This window comes from Spea bombifrons, chromosome 5 (genome assembly GCF_027358695.1).
Source record: "Spea bombifrons isolate aSpeBom1 chromosome 5, aSpeBom1.2.pri, whole genome shotgun sequence".
In the NCBI taxonomy this organism is placed as follows: Eukaryota; Metazoa; Chordata; class Amphibia; order Anura; family Pelobatidae; genus Spea; species Spea bombifrons.
In genome coordinates, this window is record NC_071091.1 from 99,276,618 (window position 1) to 99,304,238 (window position 27,621).

At 35.9% G+C, this 27,621-nt stretch overlaps 1 protein-coding gene across 1 annotated transcript in view; it reads right to left on the reverse strand.

The window, feature by feature from the left end:
* CSMD3 (CUB and Sushi multiple domains 3) overlaps positions 1-27,621 on the reverse strand; it is a 445,444-nt gene that overhangs the window by 33,337 nt on the left and 384,486 nt on the right. Inside the window, exons 48-58 of the mRNA XM_053466566.1 lie at positions 26,846-27,034; positions 26,568-26,714; positions 18,503-18,691; positions 16,562-16,747; positions 15,280-15,474; positions 12,982-13,155; positions 12,003-12,176; positions 8,839-9,012; positions 5,961-6,146; positions 5,444-5,617; positions 3,489-3,671 (exon numbers count right to left, since the gene is read on the reverse strand). Of these exons, the coding sequence (XP_053322541.1) occupies positions 3,489-3,671; positions 5,444-5,617; positions 5,961-6,146; positions 8,839-9,012; positions 12,003-12,176; positions 12,982-13,155; positions 15,280-15,474; positions 16,562-16,747; positions 18,503-18,691; positions 26,568-26,714; positions 26,846-27,034 (1,971 nt within the window). The remainder of the gene's footprint in view (positions 1-3,488; positions 3,672-5,443; positions 5,618-5,960; positions 6,147-8,838; positions 9,013-12,002; positions 12,177-12,981; positions 13,156-15,279; positions 15,475-16,561; positions 16,748-18,502; positions 18,692-26,567; positions 26,715-26,845; positions 27,035-27,621) is intronic.

A 27,621-nucleotide genomic window follows, 5' to 3' on the forward strand; every position in this document is an offset into this window, starting at 1 on the left:
CACACTGACAGCGCCATACACTTACTTATCTGTCAGCTAGCAAGCCACTAGGCATGTGCCCTCTGTGCCAGAGGACCAGTCCGGGCATGGCTGCAGGCCATAATATGTAAAATCACTTATTTCGCTACTATATAATACTGTGATCCACAGAATTTCTTGGGGGGGAGGGGCTGCAAAATAGTGGCTCTGGCTAAAGGGCAGTGATATTAGCTGGATTGGACTATTATGCTCTAACCATAAGGCTAGGTTTCCACTTGGTTTTTTTTTGCCAAAAACGCCCATAAAAACGCCAATAGCGCCACCTGGCGTTTTTTTAGTGAAAAAACGCAGCAGCCAGATGTTAGCTGTTCTTCAATAGGAAATCGCAAAATGCCATTTCCACTTGGCGTTTTTCTGTTTGGCGTTTTTTCAGTCCTCTTTGGCGTTTTTCTGCTTTTTTGGGCTCTGTGGCAGTTTTTCAAAATCGCAGCATGTTGACACTCGTTTTTTGCAAGGAAATCTTGGCGTTTTTCTCCAATAGAAGTCTATGGGAGAGAAAAAACGCCATGAAAAAGCCATGTGGGTTTATTGCCTTGGCGTTTTTTATGGCGTTTTTTCCACAGTTACAATGCAGAGGATGGACCCAGTATCTGTGTGTCCTACGAGAAATAGGCTGGAAACAAACAGTTTCACACAAAACAAAGTCCTGGACTGGTTCATATTGAATTTTACACCATTTGGAACAAACATGCCATTACAAACAAACATACCCGACGCATCAACTGGATCCTGCGTGCCAAAAGCAACAGCAAACAATTTGCACCATTATTTGGGGCCAATCTTCCCAGAGGAGCAGACATTCGAAATAAAGCATGCCTTACAAACCACAGAAAAGAGACAAAAGGGTCTACCAAGTAAATGACATCAGGAGAGGGCAGATACTTCCCATTTATCCTAATCCCTTTTAGCTGGGTGAAACTTCTAACTTGTAAAGGCTGGAAAAACTGCCTAAGGTCAAAAAAAGCAATTTCCACAGAAAGGCTAAAACGCCAGAAAAAACTCCAGAAAAAACGCCAAAACGCAGGTAAATGCAGTGGCAGTTTTCTTGGCGTTTTTCCTGGCGTTTTTCATCAAGAAAAAAACGCCGGACAAAAACCCAAGTGGAAACCTAGCCTAACAGTGGTTGGGCATCAGTACAATGAGGCGGAGTGTTGTTGGGTGTCTGTAAATAAAATGGTAGGCAGGCTTCATTTCATTACCACTAAGAAACAAGAGAGAGAGAATAATATAATGCCAGCTCATACGTGCTATTAAATGGTGCATAACTTTTACATGTTGATCAGAAGATATAGCAGAGTTGGTGAGTACAGAAGTGGTACTGACCACATGCAGACCCCTCTAATGTGTTTCCTAAGGGTGGCCCTGTGAAGGAACTTCAAGGAACAAAAGAATAGCTCCTTCCCGGCTGTGTCAGCATCGCTTCCACTTAGCTAGTCTCAGTAATTGGTAAGGAATTTACAAGAAGAATATCCTTTTCTCACAGAGTTTCCTGTATAAACACATTTTCTTATGTTTGTATGTACATTATTGTGATTTTAAATACCCAGAAAAAATATGGGCTTCTCTAAACAGGAAGAAAATAGACAGAGAGAGGACTGTCCCCCCTAAATAATGGGAACACTTGGGAATTATGCACATACCAGCGGCGAATTCTAGTCTAGGCTGACACCCTTCCTCATCACCTGGGGTGGATTGCCTCACTGGGCCCAATTAGGGATATGAGAGATTTCCCTTGAACTGTAATTTCCACTATGAAAGTCTGTGCCACGCTTCTCCAGAACCATGAATCCTGCGGCGAGGCACTGGCATCTGATAACAATCTGCGTGCCCACACCAGGGACCCAGGACTCAGTATAGCTTCATAAATAGGACAGGGGGTATTAATTAATCTCCGCTATTTCAGCCAAAGATCTAAACCACATATAAGGCCTTTATCTGGAGTGGATTAAGATAATTTATCTAAAAGAAAACAATCTAGTAGTAGACAAACTAGACTTGGACTGGGAGTATAGGCGATGAATATATAACAGCAGCTAAATACTTAAATCTTAAATATGCTAGTAAAAAGTATTCTTATATTCAATAAACCTTAAAATATATATTTTTTTAAATGTCCATTATAACACATTGATATTAAGATGATATTATTTCGAATGTGCAGCTTTAAGCTGTTTTATATGTAATTTATTTGTTTTATATGTAATTTATTTCACTTTATTTCAAGGGCTTGTTACCATGAAATCTACGGTGAATGAGCAGAACTTACAGAAGTAAATTTCGAGTAATTTGATGGAACCTAATCAAAAAATATTAGCAGGGCTGGATATTCAGTGAAGACCTCTTCGAGGATCTGGAGCTCCTTCTGGCATCCTCATTCTCTCAACATCACTTTAAAAAGATTAGGCCGTTAATTTTCCTCATTTTATTTTTTACCTGTATTATTTATACGAGATGATGGATTATAGAAATAAAACTTGTATCAAAGGAATGCCCTATCAATCCTTGGAAAAAAAGCATATAATTTGTGCAGGTACACTAAACATTAAAAAAGGGGCAATTATTACAATTAAACACACATAGAAATGTAAACAAAATAGCTTGTGTCAATCAAGATGGAATTACCCTTGCCATGGCAGGGATAAACAATATTTTTTTCAGGTAAGGGAGAGATTTTCTCTGGAATAAGCAAAAAAAAAATCATGCTTGATCAAAGTGATAATATTTTAAGGAATGGGTTACATAATGCATGCCACCATTAAGCCTTTCCCCTTTTGCCCTCTTAATCAGTTCTTGAAAAGCAATTTTCTTACGGAAACAGGTTTTTTTTTCATGACCTAGAACATTAGTGAATTATTATGTTGTAAATATTTTTTATTGCAACTTCTAGTTTCTGTAAGTCGAATTGTTACGTTATGAACTTCTTGTCATGTCATGTTTACCCATTGTACAGGGCTCCGGAACATGATGGCGGTATATAAAACAACAAATCACTAGTAAACGAGCAGCCATAAGTCGCTTTGAGAAATAGGTGAGCTTAACATTTATAGACACATACTTTTTGTTTCACAGGTGAGCAAAACCCTTTGCCTATATTCTAAAATCCTCAGAAGAAGTGCCTTTCTGCCCAGCGCTGCTGCCCACTGTTTTTACGATCTGGTACATAATTTTCATCAGGACGGTTATATCATGTTTCATATCATTTATTTCAGCCAATAAATAGAGCTGCACAAAAAAAATACACAAAATAGGGGAGCACATAACCCAAAAGCAAAAAAAGGCAATTGGCCATATGCTGTGACAGAATCCTCAATATTTATGCTTCAGTGCTTTTAGTGTTTTTCGAGCAGTATGCGCTGAATTCTTGCTTTGTTTTGAATAGAGTAGTCTCGTGCACTGTGAGGTCTGCAAGGCTATTAAGCGTTCTTGCAAAGGTACTTGCGAATACATACCTTTACATTCCGGTTGTCTTCCCGTCCATGTCCCATTGCCTAGGCATGTTCTCTCCTCCGAGCCATGAAGTGTATAACCTGCTTCGCAGCTAAATCTCATAGTGCTCCTTGTTTTGAATTCTGTACCTTCCCTGGAACCATGAGAAGGGATCCCAGGATCTCCACATGATCCCGATGTGTCACCTAGAAAGTAATGATTAAATTGAGCAAAATTTGTAGTACATCTCATGCCGCACAGTCGAGCTGAACTTGCAGATTTATTAGTCCTCAAGTAGATGAAACTGTGATTATAAGTAGTAAATAGAACAGTATTCCAACAAGCAAATTTCAGATGCTAAGCTGCAGGGAGTAATCCGATTGCCGCTATGGAATCAAGAAGGAATTTTTTCCCCTGTTGTGGCATAATTGGCAATTGCCCCAAGTAGGGTTTTTTTGCCTTCTTTTGGATCAACTTTAGAACTAGATGTGTGAAAGGTTGAACTTGATGGACTGAAGTCTTTTTTCAACCTACTATACTATACTCTTTTTATCCCAATTGTGAAATTAAGCCAAAAAGTAAATAAAAAAAATAGACAAATACAAAATAAAAGTTTGCTGGCACCCTAGGAACGAAGGGGGGCTAACGATCGCCCAAGAGCTTGTAAGTAAGCCTTTGCATGTTGAGTCCACCTATGACCCCTTAATACAATGCTATGGGATGAGGGAGGAGGGGTGCTGACCATTCTCTTTGCTGTGGGATAGAAGGAGTTAAAATGTAAAGAAACATATACCCTATCTTCTCCCTACCTGTGAGTATCCCAGGTAGTGGGGCAAGGTCCATCCATTGCAGCCTTTGGGTGCTTGGAGGAAGGACAGTGAAAATGACTTTAAGCCATTGAAGATAGCCTTCAAAGCTAAGTGTAAAACCACTTTTCTCTTTACAGGTTGCATCTCTGGATGAGGGACCAACAGTGATTTTAACTGTCCATACTCCTAGAACCTAAAGGTGCACTGGATGAAAAAAAAAGTTATTTTTCAAATTTTAGTTTGTATTTTAAACCCCTATTCACCATAAAAAAAATGAACATGGATGGCTCCCAAAGTGTTTATTACTAACCACATACGCTGGGTATGGAAAGAGAGTATGGATTTATTTTCTACTACAGCCAAACATAGGGTCTAAATATTTGTATGTAGGAAATAAGTCTTTGTCACACTACTTACAAAATAATAATATAACAGAATTAATATATACAGCAATCTCTAAATTAAAATGATACTGGATCACCTATCGACTTTCTTGTCATGATTATTTGTGGTTTTTACCTATAGTTGATTAGTTGATCTGTGTTGGAGGCTCAGATGTCTTAGTAACCTGGTGTTTTATTCATACAAGGACACACGAAGGAATACACTAGTGAGTTGTATTATTGATTGTGTTTCTGCACTTTTGAAATGACAAAACACTACATTGCTTTCTGGTCTTTAACTAGCATCAGCCTTCAGCAGTGTCTGTCATTTTCTCTGTAGGGTATCGATAAACCTGATAATTAAAATGTGTTTCATAACGGCACATTAATTTCTACCGGTAGATAAGGTGTCTGCTTAAATTCAACGGGAAAGGTGTGATAATATCAACCAGGAACATAGTATGTGGGATATTTGCTTATATTTAACAGCCTCTCGGCAGAACTAGCAGCCTCTCGAATTTAAGCACATTGGGGTGGAAATAAAGCTATCCTGAAGACAAGACTAAGACAAGGACCGATTAAGGTCTGAGCCTTTTGCATCAGGGAAAAAAAAGAGGAGACTAGATGGGCTGAATGGTTCTTATCTGTGGTCAGAGTCAATGTTTCTACAATTGCACTATTAAATAATGATTTAATTTATAATTTGATATATTGATAACCAGTTTTATTTTTATATAAAGATACAATGTTGATGGAAACAGTATATATATATATTTCTTTGTTTACCTGAACAGTGAGGTAAAGATCCACTCCATTGACCATTTAACTGACAGGTCCTTGTAGAATGGCCTACTAAGGTTCTCCTTCCTGTGCAAGAATAGTGAACTGTAGATCCAAATGTAAACTTTTCTCCCGAAAGAATTGCGTTTGGAGGTACTCCAGGATGGCCACAGTCAATCACTGGAGAACAGAGATGGTGCGTTTAATTCCCAATACATACTACACGTTGATTTCTTTGTTTTTGCTTTAAAACCACCAATATGAAACTATTCTCATAGTACATTACCCAAACTCAAAATTATTAAAACGCCTACGGTTTAGCACAAAATTATGCTGCTGTGTTCATTACAAAATATTAGATAAATTGCGGTAGTAGACAGATTTTTAAGGTAAACATATTTTGAGTAATAAATTATGAATTCTCGAAAATATTTTCATTATTCTAGCAATTTACAATTTTCTTGATGAAGTCTGCACTCACATACATATGAATAGAATGTAATTTCATAATAGTTCTACTTACTAGTACACTCTGGAAGTGATTTGTCCCAGTGTCCATTTGGTTGACAAACTAGCACGGGTGATCCAAATATCGAGTATCCTGGGCTACAATCGTAAAACACCACTGTTCCGTAAGTGAAGTTTCCGTGTTCTATCTTGCTCTCCCGAAAGGAGTTTTCTGGAATTCCAGGATCACTACAGTTGACCACTAGTCAAAAAATATATAATAGCTTAATAATAAAGTATGGGTCTGATGAACTTTAAACTGTCATAAATTAATTTCAATATGAATGTTGGTTGTATAAAATCTTGTTGGCTATGCACACTCTACATGCTTATTTACTAAGGACTAAAAAGACCCCTTGTCCCCTTGGAATGTTCTTGTAATTAAAGAGTATTTTTGGTCCTTCTTATTTCCTAACAAGCTTCCCCAAATTCTCTAGGTTGATCCCGTGCCAACACCAGGTTTGTCAATGGAAACTGAGCTTAGAACTCAAATGAGTGCACCGGCCCTACTCCCAAACTTGCTTTCTTGTGTTTTAGCTGTGCTAAATTTTAAAGTAGACCTCATTTTGTTGTACAGGACTGTGTTATAGAAGTGAATACATTGCATCCGGTCAGTATGCTCGCTAACATGAACATTTGGGATGTAAACTCATTCATATGATTTCCATATTGTAACTCAGCCCATCAACATTTTTATCATAGTCTACGGCCGTAAACCTTAATCAGTTCATGTAGTTATGTTTTATGCATAATACATTTCAAAGTTACTCTTTATGACTTTACCTAAAACTCTCACCAATGCAACTTCTGGTTCATGACCCTCAATTCAGAGCACAAAGTAGCGTTAAGTGTAAAAGGTGAAATAACAAAAGTTCTTCTGTTTTCCTCCACAATGAAGGCAAGACATCTGCACTTTGAGGATCAAATTAATTTGTGTGTTTATGCGTCTCACCAGAGTTGTACAGGGTCGTATTTACTGATGGTTGACATTTTGTATGCGATAGCATGATTCATGGAAGTGATATGGTGAAAAGGGACTAACTTAAAAATCAAAAGGGCTGATGTATAAGTAATTCTGATTGCTCAGAAATGACATTTTATGGCTTTATCTCAAAGGAACAACTGTAATTTATTACTAACCTCCACTTGACATAGATACTTTAGCAAGGTTATTTAGAAACCCCTTTCTGTTCTGTTTCCTTAATTGCTTTGGAGATTTATAGAATTCTGATTGATAATATTTTACCAGTATCCAGGGAAATATATCGGACAATGATATAAACACTTTGTCAACCAGATAAACTAGATGAAAAAAGTTACCGTCGCTACTCATAGTGCTAAATATGCTTTATAGTTATTTCCCCGCTGATTCTTTTGTTTATTTGTATACACCATGAACCAAACTCAGAAACCAAAAAGTGAACTATAGAATTCCTTGGCTACAACCTAAAGCCTGTTTAAAATGTGAACATCTAAAATTGATATAAAAAGTGATATATTTTTAATACACAAAATTATAGCCTTATGGCAATTTTTGAATAACTGTAATTTCCTTTTTTTACAAGTCTTAGAAGCAGGGCTTCACACGGAGTCTCTGGGTCAAACCCAGAGTTCCTGGGTAAGAATATAGGATAAACGTGTGCAGCCAATATAAGCATAGAAAGAGCAAAGGCCTTTGTCTTTTTTAACTCTTTTATTATTAGCATTGTCATTTCAAAATAAATATAGGCAAAAAATAATAAAGAAAACCCCTAAACATTCAACGTAAGCATTAAATATAAAGGTTAGATGGTCATCATGGCAGGATATTATGTAAGTGCAGCCCCTGTGACTGAAGTTCATTTAAAAACATATAAGCTGGAAAGCCAAGACTTTCAATGTTCCAGAAACTTTAGATAGGTGCATCTACTCATGTTGTTAAAGAAGTGGAATGGTTATTCATATCACACAGCAGAACAAAACAAAAGGAAAAAAGTGATAGTCATGAGTAGGTTTTGTGAGGGTCACTAGGTAATGATTTATATACACTATACTCAGGTATAAACAGATACAACTGAAAAACGAAAACTGAGGGAAAAAAATAATTATTAATAAATGAATCACATGTCAAAGTATAAATCAACACTCCAAACTTGCTCCAGAGACAACAGGTATGGTAGCTCATTGGTGGATCCAAAATGTAATCTGGATGTAAGGTAGTGGTGCATAACTCTGTGCACTCCATGAACATAATCTCCCTTTCCTTGTCTATTCCAAATGTTAAGCTCAGTCACTGCTACTTTAATTCCTAAGTAAATAGAAAGAGGTAGTAGGAGAACTCTGGGAGATCTCACAAAGTGACACTCCTGGCATTATAATGCATATAACGACTGAGTGGTTCCTTTATTATTTTTGTGGTGTTCCAATGGGGAGTTCAGCAGAATCTCTCATATCGATTAACCACTTTCCCCACTACCTCCTTTCCATGCAATTTGGTAGGTAGTAGATGTGTTTGGCGGAACACATCTCCTATCATGTTATATACTTACAGCCAGTCAGCTTCAGTGCCGGCTTGGCAAGCGTTCCTGAGGGCAATGCTGGCCGAGCCACCGCTGGAGCTGACTGGTGTATGCACAGAAATTGATCCCATTGATTTTAATGACAGAGCCGTCCTGATAATGATTAGTCAATTGTTGGCGTGAAACCTTGGACGGAGGATGAGGCAGTGCACCATAACTCCGAAGATTCAGCTTCTCCTAAAGCTACATCATTCTTTTGGTGTTTTTTCAGCTTTAGAAAAAACATATGAAACTACACACAAAATAGTATAACATGCAAACTTTGTTGAGGGTTCTGCTTGGAACACTGGAGTGTTCCTTTAGTGTTCTGTTACATAACATGTATTACTAGCCTACCTTTGCAGATGGGGGGAGGATGACTCCATTGCCGGTTGGCTTGGCACTGTGCCCGCGTTGGTCCTTGCATGACATATCCAGTGTTGCAAGAGAATGTAACAACATCGTTGTAGTTAAAACCGCTTCCACTTGTCCGTCCATAAATTGGGCTTCCAGGATGGCCACAGCTAATAGCTACCATGTAACAGACAAAAATATGCATATATATATATACAGTATATTCTAAATTACTTGACAGTTGTATCAATCATCTATCTATTTAGATTTATGTCATACATAAACATACAGGTTTTTTCTTACCTAATCATGATTAGCTGATTATTAGTTAATATAAACAAAATATATGTTAAATCAGTGTCATGCAGTTTGAAAAGAAAACATATAAAAGAGTAAACCTAGTAATATAGTACAGTATTGCTAATATCCAAATTGTCAACCGATATCTCCACCAACCGTCTGAACAATTGTCCTTATCAGGAAACTAAAACAGCATAAAATTATGATCACAAATAAAATTATATATATATATATATATATATATATATATACAGTAGACTGCAATGCATCAAAAGACTTCAGAGATGAATGCATACCCAGCCCAGCATATGGCCGTTTGTAGTTTAAATTGGACTTAGATCCAAGATAGCCATATGCCTATACCATGCATGTTTATATTCCCTTACTGTGTTAATCTCTATGACCTTTGCTGGGAAGATGTGACACTTATCTACCACCCTCTCAGTAAAGTCTGTAAGTCTAAGGCACTATAACTATACAATAATCCATTCATTGGTAAGTTGTTTAGCGCAAGCTATGGGTGAGTGTTTGGCCCCTGCAGAGTGTCATTTATATTGGTAAAATTGGTATCTGGTATCAGTTTGTGCCATTGTTTACATGGAAGATGTTTTACATAGAAACATGGAAGCTTTCTTTATCAATGCTGGCTACCATCTAGAATCCGAGGTGGTAGGGGCATTGCTAACAGGCCCTCTCCTAGTGCAGCAGGAGGGAGAATTGGGTATCGGGGACATAGTTTGCTTAGAGCTGGCCCTGGACATGCATTTGCCCCTAGCGGCAAAACCCTACTGGGACCCATCCATGCCAATGACATAAAAGCCGGCTGAACAGCCATGTGTGCCATCAACCAAAAAGGGACAGGCCAAGCAGCGCTGCAGAGTGTTTTCCACAGGGGGGGGCAAGGATGGGGTAATTCAATTTTAAATTTAGAGGAACAGTTATGTTATAAAAACGACTCTTCTTTAACTGGATCATTAATTTTAGAAAAATCAGCAATATATATATTTTTCTATCTATTTTCATCCACAGGACTGTGACCAGTAATAGATTATCATCAAAACAACAAAATGTTGCATGAATATCATAAAATAGCAATCATACTGGTAGCCATAGATTTATTTCCTGCAAAATGCATGCGCTGTTTAGCCTTATTTCCTACGAATTAATTGACTTTAATAATTACATTTATGTAATTCTACGCTGAAAGATAAAATTGCATTCATAGCAAGTTCTATATATCCAAGTATCAGATATTTATTGCATATTTCCATGCTGTTCGGTTGAGCTGCTGCAATGCCTGCATGGTTTTCTATAATTGGATGTTGAAAAACAGCGCGTTCACCTTTTCTGCTGTTAGCGCTGACCCAGGAGCAATTATTTTCCAGCTCTTTTCTTAATGCTTTCCCACAGTTTCAGAAAGTCTTGTTTGACAGAGATTCATCCTTGTTTAAAGATTATCGATAAAGAAGCATGCCGTTCCCTGTGGTTTAATACCCTGTACTATCCTTAGTTTAACATGAAAACTAATGGAACCCTTGTGTGATTCAACCTGATTACAAAGGATTTAGAACATACAGCAAGAAGAGTCAACGACAGCAAATTAATATATTCAGATTTCCACCATTTGTCTATCGAACAAAAAAATAAGGACCTTCAAACAATTAACTGGTTTGGACACAAAATCAAATTTCCACTATTGTTAAAATATTTTTAGTTTTTAACCCCAGTCTATACCGTATTAATAGAAAATGTTTAATCAATTTTAAATTCTTATTTTAACTCATTTATATATTTTTTAGGACACCCTTCTGTTATGTAAAAATATATATGAGGGGTTTGTGAAATGCAACCATATGCAACAAATTAAATCCTTGAATCCGTCATATGCTGGACGCTGGTCCTAGGCAGATGTCAGGGATTCGCTTTTCTTGCTCCCGTGAAGGAATTAGCCCTGCAGGAGCTACCATTGCTGATACTCAATGGATACAATGTTATCGTATTGAAGGCTGTTACATTAAAAGCTTCTTTTGGACATTCTTCTTCTGTGGTATCATTACTGACACCACAGCGAGGATCTTCTCAGCCTACGTTGGGGTCCGGCAGATGTCTTTCATGCCTCTGATCGTTATCTGAGCAGACAGCATTCAACTATCATTGGGGGTTCCTTTTAGCATTAAGACATATCCCTGGGATATCTCTTAAAACCAATACCTATGATGAGAGGGTCTTTTGGTTGCTTTTGATGGGCCCCTCTTACCTATAAATTAGTATTTAACGTCAGGGCATGGCATCTTAAAATATTTTTGGAGCGATCCTTTTTCAGAATAACATACCAGCTTAATTTGCATTTATTATTCGATTACTCATGCAACCGTTACTATGTATGTAAAGCGTAACACTCCAGTGAACATTTCCATTTATTAAAAAATGCAGGACACACGGTACTTGGGAGATTTTTCTTGGCTGACAGTGATCAGTGTCAGTGCAGATTTATTGGGTGAATGGCCTTCTCTGGATCTGTCCTCATGAATACTTTCATGAGACAGCTGTTCAACTAGAGCACAGGAGCAGAATATCTCATGAGGAGGCCAAATAAAATGAAAAAACTGATCATCTAACCATCTGACAACTCTATATCCTGATAAGTCTTCAAAAACCGTAGTTCATGTTATACTAATTCATTTTGTGCTTGGACTGGAACATACGCTTTGTAAACTCTGCATTTTTCGCCGATGCTAGGAGAAAAATAAAGTCCGAAACAAACACAATCTTGCCAGAATGACATAACGTATCCTGCAAAGTCTTTAAAAGCGAAAGATCAATCATCAAAAGCATGCATGACATGCAGATAAAACATGTTTACTTACGCACACAGGAAGGCAGTTGACCCGACCACTGATGATCTTGCTGGCATATTCGCACCGAAGACCCAATCAATCGAAAACCAGGATTGCACTGATAAACAATTGTGTCTCTGTAACCGTAATTTTCTCCAATTACTTGTCCATTGACTATCATTTCTGGTGTTCCACAATGACCAGCTACAATAAAAGCAAGCAAGAAATGCTTCAGACATCTTTACTGCAATTATATACATTGTAGACTTCATGACTTGTATCAATGACTTATGAACCTAGACCATTATCTGATGAACTCTGTAATTAAATCTATGATGATATCTAAATTCTACATTCTCTGTTTCAAAAAACTTCTATGTATCCTTTGTCCAGCGTATCTTTGTGTTTCTATAACATGTGGTTGTCCATACTGATCCATGGCAGAATTCCTTTCATATGGGGGTCTGATGCAGCCTCCCTGCTCACCAAAATTTAGATTCAGCCTTGAATACCCTTCACAAATAAAACTTACAGCACATAAGTGCTTAAGTTAGTAGCTTATGTATCAATCCAATGTAAAATACTATTAATGACATCTATACATTCCCAACCTTATTTCTGTAATCTTATGTAATTGCCCATTCTTAGATTTTTTAAATTTTCATAGAAATTATACACAAGCTACAAAAAACATTTATCTGTTCTTGTGTTATCTTCAAAATACCTTCCACTTAAAAGCTCTCTCGAATAAGACATCCTGAGTCACAATATAACTGCTTAATGATAGCTTCAACTGCATCTGCAATACTACTTTAAAAGAAAAACATATATCCGTCTATAGACTCTTAATGGCTACCACCTGTAATCAAGATTTTTCACCCAGTCAACATAAATCTTTCATTTATTTCTAAAAATGTTGGAAGATTTGGTTCATAATAACAAAAATGAATCCCCCAATAAAGTATGCCTCATTCCATGAGATTGTGGTAGAATAATAATTCATTGTTACCAAGACATTTTGTTTCAGATCCACTCCAAAGTCCAGACGATAAGCACTCTCTCACAGAAGAGCCTACTAGCACATATCCTGTATCACAGGTAAATATCGCCGTTGATCCAAATGTTGTCTGAGTTCCAATTTTGTTTCCATTTGGTGGCACGGGAAGCTCTCCACAGGAAGTGACTGGAAATAAAGTTTATGAGGTATTTATTAGGAATATGTTTGTAAGTTAAAAAAAACAATATGTTCGTGTTAAAGATTAAACCATAAAATCTTTATAAAGCACGTGGTCAAAAGTCAATGAGGTCATTTAGAGGTCAGTGCTTGGTAAAGTCAACATCAGTTGTGTCCAATGGTAAAATAATTCCGAAACCTCCTATATCCCTTAAAAAGAAGTTGATATCTACATCTTGTGGGGAATGGCTTGAGATGTAGATGGATATTGGTAGTTCTTGAATAGTTTGAATAGACAGAATATCGACTTGATGAGGTTGGGCAGTGAAAGACAAACATCTAAATGACTTTGATGCCAAAACGAAGTTCTACTAAAGTAGCAATCAAGACGCACCTGTTAACTTTGAATACAAACAGGACATAACACCCTTCCCAAGACTTCCAAGACTACAAGACTACAAAATCAACCACATTGTGGTTATTCTGGACCTATACGGCATTTAACTGACTAGAAATAGTGCCTAACATTCTTAAATTAAAAATGATTTATAAAATGATTACGCTAGAAATATAACACATATTTACATTAATTACACAGCTTCATCTAAAAGGTCATCGCACTCAATCAAATTTTGTTTTCATAGATGGATAATAAACAGAAATATCGACGGAAGTTGTTTTGTTCTTTATTAAGCAAGCACTAACAGATTTACCTAGCACTTTACAGTTTACATTATAATATATATGTAGATAGAAAGACAGACAGATAGATGATAGATACAGTAGATAGATAGATAGATAGATAGATAGATAGATAGATAGATAGATAGATAGATAGATAGATAGATAGATAGGATAAATAAAGATACTTAGGTTATTTAATAAAACTAGCATTAGTTTAGGAGTTCTTGAATTTGCTTGACATGTTATAAAATTATTTTTTTTTAATTAGAAATAATAGCATAATGCACAAAGTCTCCAACCTTTCTGATTTTTTAAGCAAGTGATGACTAATAGGTAGTAGATGCTAGTTATACAGCTACAGATTAATGAACCATGGGAACAAAACCAAAAAAATTATATTAAGATCAACGATTCTGTGTGTGTTGCTGTGGTATTATAATTATAGCTCATTATATTTACAAAGTTAAGAGGATGTAACACTATTATTAGTTTCCATTAACATCAAATAATTTATCCCTCTAATTGATATTACCTTAACTTAGTGTAGCAATTGTTACTATAGGCGCACTTTACGATGTGCCTTCCAAAAGGTATCATTAGCAAAATCTAATCCTGTGATTGATAGCTTCTGTGCTCTCTTATAGAAATGATTCATCCAAATCAGTCAATGACTGGCTAGTTATTATATGGCAATACATTCTAGCATTAAAGGAACACTCCAGCTCCCCAATTAAGTACGCTTCCCACATGTGCTATATCGCTGGCCAGCTCTCCCAGTGTAACCGATGCAAGTATAACTCAAATACTTGTATGCAAGCTGGATAGTCATTCGATGTTCACGAAAACAAGAAAAGGAAAGAATACGTGATTAAGATATTGTGCACCTAAAACCTGATTTACTTTCATTGATTTGACGTTTAAATGAATGCTAAGTTAATGAATGCAATTTGACATGGTTATTTTCATTCTCACTCTCTTTTTTTTTTAACTATTCATTCCAGGAGATTGGAGCTATAAAGTGTGTGTTCACACTTCATCAATTGGATGATCATTTATCATTTCCGATATCCAATGTGATACGGTAAAACCATTAACGCATAGTTTATTAAAGAAAAAACATTTATAGAGAACATAATTCTTATAATTTATTACAATCATACATTTATTAACCTGTAAAGGATTTTCCAGGTGAATAAACACGCTACTACAAAATTGTTTCAATTCAAACTGACGGAGATGAGTTGTTCAAGGTCAATCAAGGTTCTTTTACCATCTGTAATTGTGCTCTCAATTAACAAAAAAACGTATATTTTTTATTTGTATGTTAATTATGATATATTTTATAGTTCTATTGTATTTATTATCTCATAATAAGTCTAGGTGTTGAGACATTTTATAAGGAGAACTTGTAGACCTGCTAAGTTGAAGTTTGAGTAAACGAGTACATACTTTGGCAGTGAGGCCTTTCATTTCTCCAGCTCCATGTTCCGTTGGCAAGACACCGAATAGATGCAGGTCCAAGACGAAAATATCCAGGATCGCAGCTGAAAACAACTTTTGTTTTGTACTCATAATGGGATCCATTTACAATACGCCACCTTCCATGTTCCAAGGTGAAAGAATTTATGCTCGCACATGTGACGACTTCGCAGAAAAACAAACATTGGCATATTAATTATTGACTTTTTTTTTTGTCATTTAAAGTAATTACTGTAATTACTGTTGTATTTATATTTAGCAAATTTGGTGCCAAATGGTGTATAAATGTATGAATACCAGGATTTCAAGATATTAACAACTGTTACATTCTAAGTAAATATATACAGAAATGTACAGAAACTTGCAGAAAAGGATTAAGCTGCAATATTGAGTTACTTTATAAGAAATTATATTTCAATTAAGTTGAAATTACCGCAGTAGTTATAAATAATTATTGTAATTATTACATGTAATTATTCTAAAAGCCTATTATAGAAATAATTTAAAAAGGTATTATACTACTAAAACTACAGTTTGTAGAATGCAAACCACTTTTCCAAGATAATTGTAATAAACCAGTGTTCTAAAGAGAATAGGCATGGCGTAATATATCTATATCTATCTATCTATCTATCTATCTATAAAAACACAGAATTTGGTGGAAGAATTGGCCTACCTACTTTTTCCTTGCTGTAAAATGTGATATTTTAATTAAAAACGAGGGTTTTAGTCACTTCAAGCTTGTTGACCATTGTTTACTTATCGATAAAATGAAAAAGGAAAGAACTCTGAGACCAGCAAAGGCTAGTTGAGCAGACAAAGAACGTGTTATGAATGCAGCCGCTAAGAATTGTGTGATTTTTCTTCAATACTTGACATGGCTTTTACTTTTCAACAATATCTAATGGCCTACATCACAAGTTGACTAAACAATTTCTGACAATTATGGACAGCAATGTGCTTCATGTGTGAAAACCTATTGCTCATTTTATTCAATAGTCATTTTATTATTAATGATTTTTTCTTTACTGGTCTCAGAAAAAATAGACTGTGAAAGCATGATTACAAACAGATCAAAGTAAAGGTGAAAGAGTGACCTGTGCATGGAGCTCTAACCGTCTTTTATGGGGTATATATATATATTGTATACAGTATATATATATATATATATATATATATATATATATATATATATATCATAGCCATTTTTTGTGGAGCCAAATGTACACAAAAGCGTCCTCCTTTTGCTTACCTACACACCGAGGGGTTTTATTATGATTGCTCCATGTGCCATCTGGCTGGCATACTGCTGTGGTAAGCTCTTTAGATGATAACTTAAAGCCATCATTACAGAAATAAGTGACACTTGTTCCCACTAAGTAATCGGTAGCTAATATTCCTCCATTTAATGGTGCTTTGGGAATTCCACATGAAATTGCTGAAATAAAAAACAATGAGCATCTTTATTGTATATACATGCACAAATTACACAACAACAACAATAATAATAATAGTAACTGTTATTTTATTGGCTATTTACTATTTTGCTTTGTTCTCAACGTCAATAAAATACTTCCTAGTGGGCAAGAGGACCTTTTACTCTGTTGGATGGAAATCCCTCTTTCCCGATTTCCATCCCACTCTTCTAGGAACTCAAAATGTTTGGTTGACTTGAGTATATCACATTGTTCTAAATAGGTTTATACATACAATGGTGTCATAAAAAATGTTTTTCTCCTTCTTACTACATGACTCATTACATACCCAGCTATCGATAGGTCATAAAGTGGTATCAAAGGACTTCATAAAGCCGTCCTCTTACCTCACCCCCAAAACACTTGTCCTTCTTTTGCCCTTCGCAATATTTACATTCTAACCATTTTTTACAGTTACTTAATTACAATGTGTCTACATTCAAAATACATTTTAACAGACTTACTGCCCTTTTCAGTTCCCTTCTCTAGTACCATACATTGTGGCCAACCAGTAGCCCCTAGCTTCTTGAACTGTATCAACCAGTATTCCGCTTAATTGAAATGATTAACTTAAATGTATTTTTCCTAGAGCATTTTGTTTGAAATGCCAAACAAAACAAGTTCAATTGAATGCATTGTGATAATGTAATTCATTCTTGATACCGATCATACCAGATGTCATCTGAACATATCAGTTCAACACGTACCATCTGTGCAATGCTTTTTTTACATTTAAATTTGTTTTGGAAAGAAAATGTAGATTATCTAATTCAGAGATTTAATATGCCTTAATAACTTTAAACTGTAAACTTTCTTACAGAAAGAATAATCATCCCCATCCCTTTATTATTCTACACAGCTTGTACTGCAGACACAAAACGGATGATTTGGAACCTTTTAATTCAACTGAAACATGGACAGGACAAACATCATCCAGCTTTTGTTTTTATAACTTAGGAAGTGACGTGTAGGTGACTTGAGGTTAGGTGGAACATTTGGAATTTTATTTATTCATAAGGGAAAGGTAGTAATCATTCCTGTTCCGAGATGGAGCACAAGCACCTTACAGTGTCTCTGAATGTTTCCTTAAGGAAATGTCAAACTGTATCTAACAATGTAACAGGCAGTTTATATTTTTCATTTTAAGACAGATGCTGAGTTATATAAAGCACAAAATAGGTTAATGCTATATATATATACTTTATATGTCTGTACATGGAATGTTATTAAACTGTCTGGTCCAAATCATATTCCTCTGGATCAATAAGAAATCTCATTTTGAATCTGAAAACTAACATTTCCTTATTGCCTTGTGTTAAAAAATGGGGTTCTGTCACTTTCACATCTTACCAACAGTTCTCTTTGCTGCTTTTTTTTACCCCATACGAAAGTTCTTAAGACTACCTCCGTCAAACAGAATGAACTTAATGCAGAGGAGTAATTATGTAAACCATGTGCCAATACAATAACGAGGCTTCATTTAGTTTTCTTGATTTTAAAATATAGGATTTGGAAAAGGTGGAAAAGTCCAGAGAAGATCTATGGTGGAACCGTTTCAGATTCTACATTTTTGGTAGTACATGTTCACTTGTTCTTACTTATCCCTTTGGCATTTTTGGGGTACTTGGCTCTGTGCATTATTTTTGTTAATTCTGGAAAAAGTTGGTTAAAATGACTTTACTTGATCACATGAACAATGTTATTTGAGCCATCTTTACCTTGACATGCTGGTACTGGTGCATCCCAGGCATAGTATCCATATGGTGTCTTTTTGCACACAGCCGTGCCTTTTCCTATGAGCCTGAATCCTCGATCACATGCCCAGCGAACCATACTATTCAGTTGTCCACCTGTTTGACTTACAATGAAGCCATGAGGTGGTGATTCCGGAGTGCTGCAATAATGAGCTGGAATATCAAAAAGACATGGAATTGATTCAACAGTTGCTAAGACCTTCACATAATACACAACAGTTTCTCTGTAAAGCTAGACTACATTGGTCACAACCAGTAATTTAATCTGATTTATTTTTCATTTAAGGCCAACCTGAATCTAATGATGTATAAGAATATTCTATGGGAACTGTGTTTATTCAACAAAATGGCAATTTACAGCTTCCATGATTAGCTCACCAATTTCACAATACAATATGAAGACCAATGCCAGTGATTGTCTACAATAACACTGTTGGAACTCTTTCTGCTTCAAAATCTTACTGCAGTTGTCCCTTCACAGTGCACAGTTAACCCAGTCAAGCCCGGGGGGTTTCATACCCAAAGGGACAAAGGAGCTTTCAACATTTTTACCATATGATTGTTAGACCATGATTCCCCTTTTTCATATTTGATGAACCTGACTAAATTACACATCATTTTGTTCAGTAGAAATATGGCCTTCTTTTGAAATCATAGAAATACATCAAGCATAATAATTATCAGTGATAATGGATGAACTATACTAATTAATACAATAACAATCAAAATGTTCGCAATAATGATTAAATTGTGTTCTATGCTGTAAGTGGCACAGCTGAACAATGCCCCAATTTATGTCCAGCAACATCTCCTGATTACAGTCACACCCCAGATAATTTTTTTTGTCCCATGCTTCAATTAATTTGATTCAGTTTTCATTTATTTCCTTTATAGTCTTTTTTTTCCCTTAATATAAGCAATGTAAGAGACCAACAGGGTCCAGAAAGTACTGGAAAGGAATACTCAATCTCATTATCGGGCATCCCTTGAATGATGGTGTACCGGTGCTTGTGGCAACAAAGTCAATGCAACAAATCCAGGACGTACTTGCATGTCCTAATGGGCTTCTTTCTACATGTTTTAATGATGTATAGGTATTTCCTAAGAGGACTGAAAGGGTTAAACTAGTGAGCTTAAATGTTCACTTGCCTACAAAAGTTCTAGCTTAGTGACTATTACATAATTTATGAAACAATGCTTTATACTGGAAACCAAATATCATTTGATTCACAAACAGATTAGTATTTTTGTTAGATCAGATGGCCCCCAATAGTCAAGAATTTTAAACATATAGAAAATGGTAGCAAATAAATTGTTTATATATTGTGACAATGCACAGTCCTGGTGAGGTTCTGTGCATATTTTGTGCACAGTTCATATGCAAATCTTGTGTATGGATCCCTGAGGTGAAACATTTGGAAAGCAGGGTGGGTCAATGCTCCAGTATTTTAGCAGACTGGATTACCAAATTGGGTTTGCAGATCCTATCCTGGACATTGATGAAGCATCGATCAGGCACATGTACTGGGCATTAAAAACCCCTGGAGCCTGACAATCAGAGAGATTGTTGTAGAGAGAGGAAGTTTCTCTTTGCTCCCCGGGCAAGGAGAGGACCTGAAGAAGATCCCCAAGCCAGATGTGACAAACCTATCTGGAGTTTTGTCTGGGGGAAGTTTCTAGAGTCTGGCTTAGCTGTGTCTGGCAGGGAACTAAAGTGAGTAGTTAGACTGGTCAGTCTGGGCCAACAAAATATAGCCGAAGTGGGCTCCAATCGGAGACAGCTTTTCTTTTATGAATTTATCAGTTGCTACAAATCAATGTTCTTGAGCCTTATTGCCCTAGAGGACCATGCTTAAGATCCTGAAAAGTGACATTTATGACATTCAGCTATCAGGGTTTGCTATATATATATATATATATATATATATATATATATATATATATATATATATATATTTATTATAACTTTGAATACTAAAATAAAATCATAATTATTAAGTTCATAGTTTTCTATAGACAACACTTAATTATTTGATACAAAAAGTCATTGCTGAAACATTTGATATGTTAAGATTAAGTTTGCTTGTTACTTTTTTTTTTTTTTTTCCAGCTTTAGCTCAGCTACAGAATTTCATAAGATCGTGGTCTCCAAGGTAACCATACTTTACTATTCAAAAAGTCCAGAAACCTATCTAATTCACTTCATGGTTGGCTTGTACAGACAAACGTCCACATCAGAAATAGTTCTGAGCTCATTTAATTGGATTAACCCCTTGTGATATTCAGCAGAGACACCACACAGCTGTTCTACAATATTATTATTAGACACAAGACATCTATACTAAAATAACATGTGAAATTACTGTTGAGAATGAAACCACAACACTTACTAGATAGAATAAGGGATTTGAGGCTTTTAATGGTATTTATTTGAATCATTACATACAATGTTTTAAATATGTATTGTAATACTACATTTAAAAGATAAGTTAATAAACTAGCTTATTTAAACTTTTGCAGGGCTATGTTTTTGTAAATTATTTCAAGGCCTGAGTGGCAGGTGAGTCCCATGCATGAATCTTTTTTGAGGGTCCCCAGACATTCAAATATGAACGCCTTTGTTCGTAGAGGGTAATAAATGTTGTGTGGCATCTTTTCACCCTTGTGGGCTGCTTTGTGTTTCACTGAAGTTGTAGTTAATAACACACACGATTGACTTGTTGGTCACAGTATAAGTGATATGCACGCAACCACTGCCTATGCCTAAATCTAGAGAGTCCCAAGTAATGCAGAGCAGCCAGACCCCATAGGGATGAATTAGTAACTAGGCCAATCCCTGAGAGAATACCGGGACACTTCACGGGGCAGGCTACCCAGAGCTCTCCCTCTCCTAAGGAAGTGGCTTTGCAAAGGAGAATGGCTAGACATGAATGGGCAGAGGATAGATGCACATAGGGGTCAGCTCCAGATAACCTTAAGTGGACGGGAAATGTATTGAAGTGGGTATGAAAAAAAGGAAAGTAACCTGGACACCCAGGAAAGCAGTGCTTCAGCCAAAGACTCCGAGTCAGACCTGAAGACTTCCCAGGTATGAAAACAACAGCTTCCAATGAAATTACTAAAATAATTCCAAGAAGTAATAAAACCTTAAATAAAACCCTAATCTCAACATTCTGTAAATAGCCTCCAAATGACAGGATCTTACACTAAACTAGTTGTGCCAATCCTTGCCCTACCGATGGTAGGTACACCATATTCCCTGAGATAGTGCCTTGACACAACTAATCAAAGGGTAGAGGGGATCCATTATACACTAGCCTGTCTAGCCCTTAAAATACTTCAACAGCCAATATACTCTACAAAAAAAAAAGAAAATAGTATAGTGGATCCCCTCTACCCTGTGCTTAGTTATGTAAGGGCACTATCTCAGGGAATATTGTGCACATATCCACTGATCTTGGATTAGGAAGGGATAGATTGTCACAGCAAGCTCCTATGTATGTTCCTATGTAAATTTTCCCATTTCAACCATTTTCGATGTTAGACACTTAACCTCTTAGACAGTCCCATGAGAATGTAAAAAATGTATGTATTGGACTATGTGCTGAGATAGGTGGCAAAATATTGCAATTACGTGTGTTAACTAACGTTATTTGCTTCTGTAGACTAATAGCTGAAGCTTATCTAATTGGTTTTCCAATGTGTGCATTTATGTGAAAGGCTTTAGGTCCTTCTCATTAGTGTCTTCTAAGAAAATAAATCAGACAATGCAGTGGTGTGACATATGTGAAAAAAGCTTACGTACAGAATATTTAGTTAAATATTTTTTATGGAGTCATAAATAATGTAGCATGCTAATACTATGAGCAAGCTGTAGGCACACCCTGCAGTTCAGTAGTTGGGAACCTTGTTTATTAACATAACTAGTTGACTAATGACATATAGACTGATCATGGGGACCATGTATGTATGCTTTAGTTAAAGTTCTGTGTTTGTAAAATGAGAATAATTTATTATTTCTAGGACAATTTGAATAAATTGGGATCATAAGGTTATGAATAAGTTGTGATTATCCCTTATAAGAATTAATGAAAAGCCCTATGCTGTGAAGAAATTTTCACACACTTGCATATTGTTTTTTCTCCATGGGTATGCATTAATTTAAAATGCAATAATTAGAAATAGGTTGTATTTGAATTGTTCAATATGAGCTCAGTGAGTCAGATTAAAAAAATCACATGCTTTCCAGCTTGCTCATTTTAAAAAATAACACAGTAAGTCAATACAAAAGAGCTAAGTCTGTCTATTGGGTGAAAAAATGAAAATCTTTGGTGCCATACCCATTTGTAATTGGAACACCCATCAGGTGTTTTTGATGACTTTCAAATCATGATAAATGCGTCTGCGAATTTGAAGCTTAAATTACTATTTTAAAGCCATTATGAAATACCATCTAGACATGGACATTCGAAATCTTATGAATTGCAAATTTTACTGAATTTGCCAAATTTGGTGATTCATACACGGAAACAAGGTCAGACTCTTGAGGAAGCAGACAAAAATCAAGGAAAAAGCTCAGAATTTCATCTGAAATTCACGGGCTCTTTCACTCACATTCTCTCATACTCTCTAAATGTTTCCCAACCTTCTCTGACGACCACTTCTTCTGCTTCCACTTCTGCTACTTCTTGTTCTTGATCCTCTCTCTTCAATCTTTCATCTTCAATCATCATCTACATCTCTGCGTACATAACCCAGCGCAAACTTGGCAGTCCAAAATAACCCAGTCAAAATGGCAGTGCTTCTGGTGACGTCCTCTCCCCTGATTCTCTAGTTGGGAGAGAGCACGTCACTGGAAGCAGCCCCATTTTGGCGAGAGTTTGCACCAGGTTATGTCCACAGATATGTGGACAAAGATAGGAGAGAGAAGACAAAATATAAAAAGAGCGTAAAGAGATGATGTAAAAGAGAAGGTATAAGAGAAAAGTTAAAAATGTGGAAGTGAATGCAGAAGTGGTCGGCAGAAAAGCTAGGGAAACATTTAGAGAGCGTGAGAGAGTGAATGAGAATATGAGTGAAAATGAGTGTGGGCACAGGGCAACAAATTTAATTCTCAAATTTAAAATGCCTCTGAGTTTTGTCTGGGCCAAAAACCGAGAAATTTGTCTCATTCGTTTTTGGCCCATTTGCAGAGGCCTACCATAAATAGGTTCTTTTGGGAAGAAGAAGCCAGGTTATTTTAACAATGGTCGCAAAATTTCCAAAAAACTGCATGTAGTTTAGAAGCTATAAGCCTCTTTCTCAGGGTGATCATCACTGCTTACTTGAAAGTAAGGATCCAATAGCACTTATGGACGCTGCCAGTGCCTGTACCAAACTGTACTCTCTGTCCACCACAATAAAGGCAAGGCACACCAAACAAAAAATAAGCACCTAAAGCAGGACTTCTATAGTTTAAGTGTACACAGGTGTTAACTGGAAAAAAAACCATACTTTTAATATTGTAAGATCTTATTAAATGTTTTAGCAATGGTAAAGAAATATATTTTCTCCCAAATGTAAATAGATTTAGCTCAACTTGCTTGAAAACTCTATTTTCTACCAACTCACAGAACTGGTGTTCACAGATTCAAACCTTAATTAACTTCAATTAATAATCTCAAAGAATCACAACCAGTACTCCTTGTCAAGCTAGTTAATTGATACCCTCCTTATGACTTTTACAAAACAATTGCAACTGCTTTTATGTTGCTTTTATATTAAATACATGCAGAACTTGTCTGTCTATAGAAATCATTTCACATTTTGAGTGACAGAAGGGTGGAATAAAAGAAGGCTTCACAATTATAACACGTTAGTTCTAAAGTATCAATTCCTGAAGGTCAATTATATAATGTGTTATCCGAATGTATATAATGATGATCTAAATGTGCACATAGTAATTTTCTTGTACTAACTTATAATTACAAATTGTGAATAAGAATAAATCTATGAACATGAGAATCAAAAGACTATTTCACATAATTTTAAACATGATTTATACTATTTTTTCATCATTTGACAAAATGTAATTGCATGATTGGTAATAGTATGGATTACTGAAATCACTGTGGTGTTACATATAATATAATTTTATGTTAAATGCATAATGGCGGCCATTTTGCATTGTACCGCATGCAAATCGGTGCAGGCATTATTTAGTTACTGGGATATGAAAAGAAGACTTCCGCCTCATTTAACCAAATAGTCTCCAACATGTAGCAGACTGTTCCTTTACTTGTAAGAAGCGACAATTGTATAATTTCTTTTTTTTCTTATTATATTCTGATAAATAGCCATATGCAACATAATATATACTATTACAACATTCATTTATAACAGTAATCTATTCTCCAGTATATAGAATTATATTTACAGTATTTATTTAACCAACGGTGCATGTCTCTGATACATCTGCCTATATCCCGATTTACAAATGGATTTACAAAACACACTGTAAATGTTACCCGTCTACATAAGAGTGTATTTTGGACTAGGTTGACAAGGGCTAGGATGGTGCCATCATGAAGCTTCCAGTCTACCCGCCTAATGTAACCTCATATGGAGCCGTCTCAGGTTTGTGCTTTCATGCCAGGTATGATGTCATATCCTGTCACTCCACAATTCAGCCAATAGAGGATGCCAATTGTAATGTTCTGTCCCAGATTTGGCAGTGATAGCTATTACCATTATGGCAGCAATGCCGGCACTCAAATGGTGCCACTGTAGAGCTATTTCATAACTAAATCAGTTTCATAAACAATTTTATATGTAACACAACAAGAACAAAATATAATACTTTTCCTCTATACATGATATTTTCTTTTGATCTGTTTTCTTGTCTTCCTTTTTTTTCTATTCTCCATTTTGCTCCAGTTCTGCTCATGCTACTTGAGATTAGCCTAAGTGCAGTAAAGTGAATGTTCTCCAAACCCTATTGTATGTTATTCTTTGAACTCTATGCAACAGAAAGTTTCCAACTTGAAACACAAGGTCCAAGAAAAAAATAAAGAAATACAAGAGATCCCTTTTAGTTCCAGTCTCCTACTTGCTTAGATAAGCCATTAAATCTATTAGTCTGATCCCTTACAATTTTTGACTTCCATCCGTTTCCCTATTTTCTTTTTTCCTTTTCACCTCTTCTCCCTTTCATATGTTATATATTGTAGAGAAGCCCTGTGTGCCTGAAAGTATTTCCGCGTATTTATGTTACGTGTCATTAAAAAAGGTGCTGCCGATATTAGTCCAAATGATCTACATTAACCGCAGCACGGGCTGAAATAATTTGCTTTTCCTGCATATGTATACGATGTAAGAGACTATATCTGAGAAAATAAATGACCACTGGCTCTCTAATAAACAAGTAGCAGAAGCTCAAAAAAGTATCCTCTAATGGGAAAACACATACAATGACATGGTCATAGACACGGATCTATGTAAGTGCTTTTAAGAGTATAGGTTAAAGCAGCTGTTTTGTTTGCTGTTTCACAAATTATTGTCATTTAAGGTAAACAGAGAACATTAACATTTTTCATATGTTTTCTTTTTTCCTGCATTTGTTAGTTCTTGGGCTCATAATCATCAACACAGTTTTCATGGTAATATATTGATTTGTCTGATTGGTAATCTATACGAAATACTTTGATCCTTCATTCAAAAAAAGTCACTCTGACATACCAACATTAAACTGTACAAAGTGTAGCCATGCTATCTCACATCAATTCTATATCTACAAAGAGTATACATTCAAAAAAGCATTTTTTGTTTTTTGCATATGTCATGAACCCATGTTTATTTTTGTCTTTTTCATAAATTTCAATTTTATCATTAGCAGCAGACAGCCTACGTGATTTTCAGATGAGACAGAAATCTCATAAGCAGTAATTATAATCAGCCAGGTGACCAGGCCTGGGAAGCTCCCAGGTAGTGACTTTGCTGCTATAAATGTTAATGCAATGGAATATATTTCTAGAAAGAATGATTGGCAGACCTATATATCGTATCCGGAATCCTCTCTTGTTTGTTCCATGATCAGCAGACCAACGTATAAAAACTTCATGCCCACTGCTGGTTATATTAAATGTTGATGAATAATCTCCGCTTAATGAAATAAGCAGTGGGTAGTGATTATTTGGTCCTGTAAAAAAAACAAATCAATGCTTCAAATTAGAACTTGAACAAAAATAACACCCAATGCGCTGCAGAACATCTATTAGAAAGAACAAATTTCTAATTCCCATTTTTTTTTGTTTTTTTATTATTTCTTACCATCAAAAGCTTCCAGCAGGTCATACTCTTTTTCGCTATGGAAGAATTCAAAAATCAAAGTGATATTGTATCCCTTTTCCACACTAATAGTCCACGCACACATCTGGAGGTTTGGATAACTATCGGGGTAACCTGGACTCAAGATGACACCAGTAGAATCCAGACGCATCTCGTTGGCCGGACATAGAACTGTAAAAGATAATGCAAACTTAAAGATCTTTAATGGGAATTTGATTTACATTACAAACATGTGGGATACTACTAAATGTAACACATTCATAGATGAAGGTCTTTTTTATTTTTTTTTTTGAAAAAGAGCACGTTTTGCATTAGTTCCAACTTAATTCATTAACAATACTGCCGAATTATATTGGGTAAAAAGCCACTTTCTGAGGATATTTTGCTTTTCTACTTTCAGTATTTTGTAAACCATGCCTGCCAAATGTAAAAGTATGAACAATAAGATAAAAAGAGTATTATTATAGAAATGCTCAATGATTGGCACAATGACAGAATATTTAATATACTATTTTATATATATCTAGATAAAGATTATTTCTTAAGATGATAGAAACACAAGAAAATATAATGTCTAGTAATATTGGAGTAGAGCACAAGGCTCAGCAAAAGGGGTGAATGTTGAGTCTGCGTAAAACCTCTCCAGCACCTTAATTGTTTGGTCAAGACAGACAGACAGACAGCAGCGGCCCAGTCAGGCTCAGCTTGCACTTGTCTTGATGAAATGAGCCATGGGTCCGGTTCAGCTTGGGCCAGCT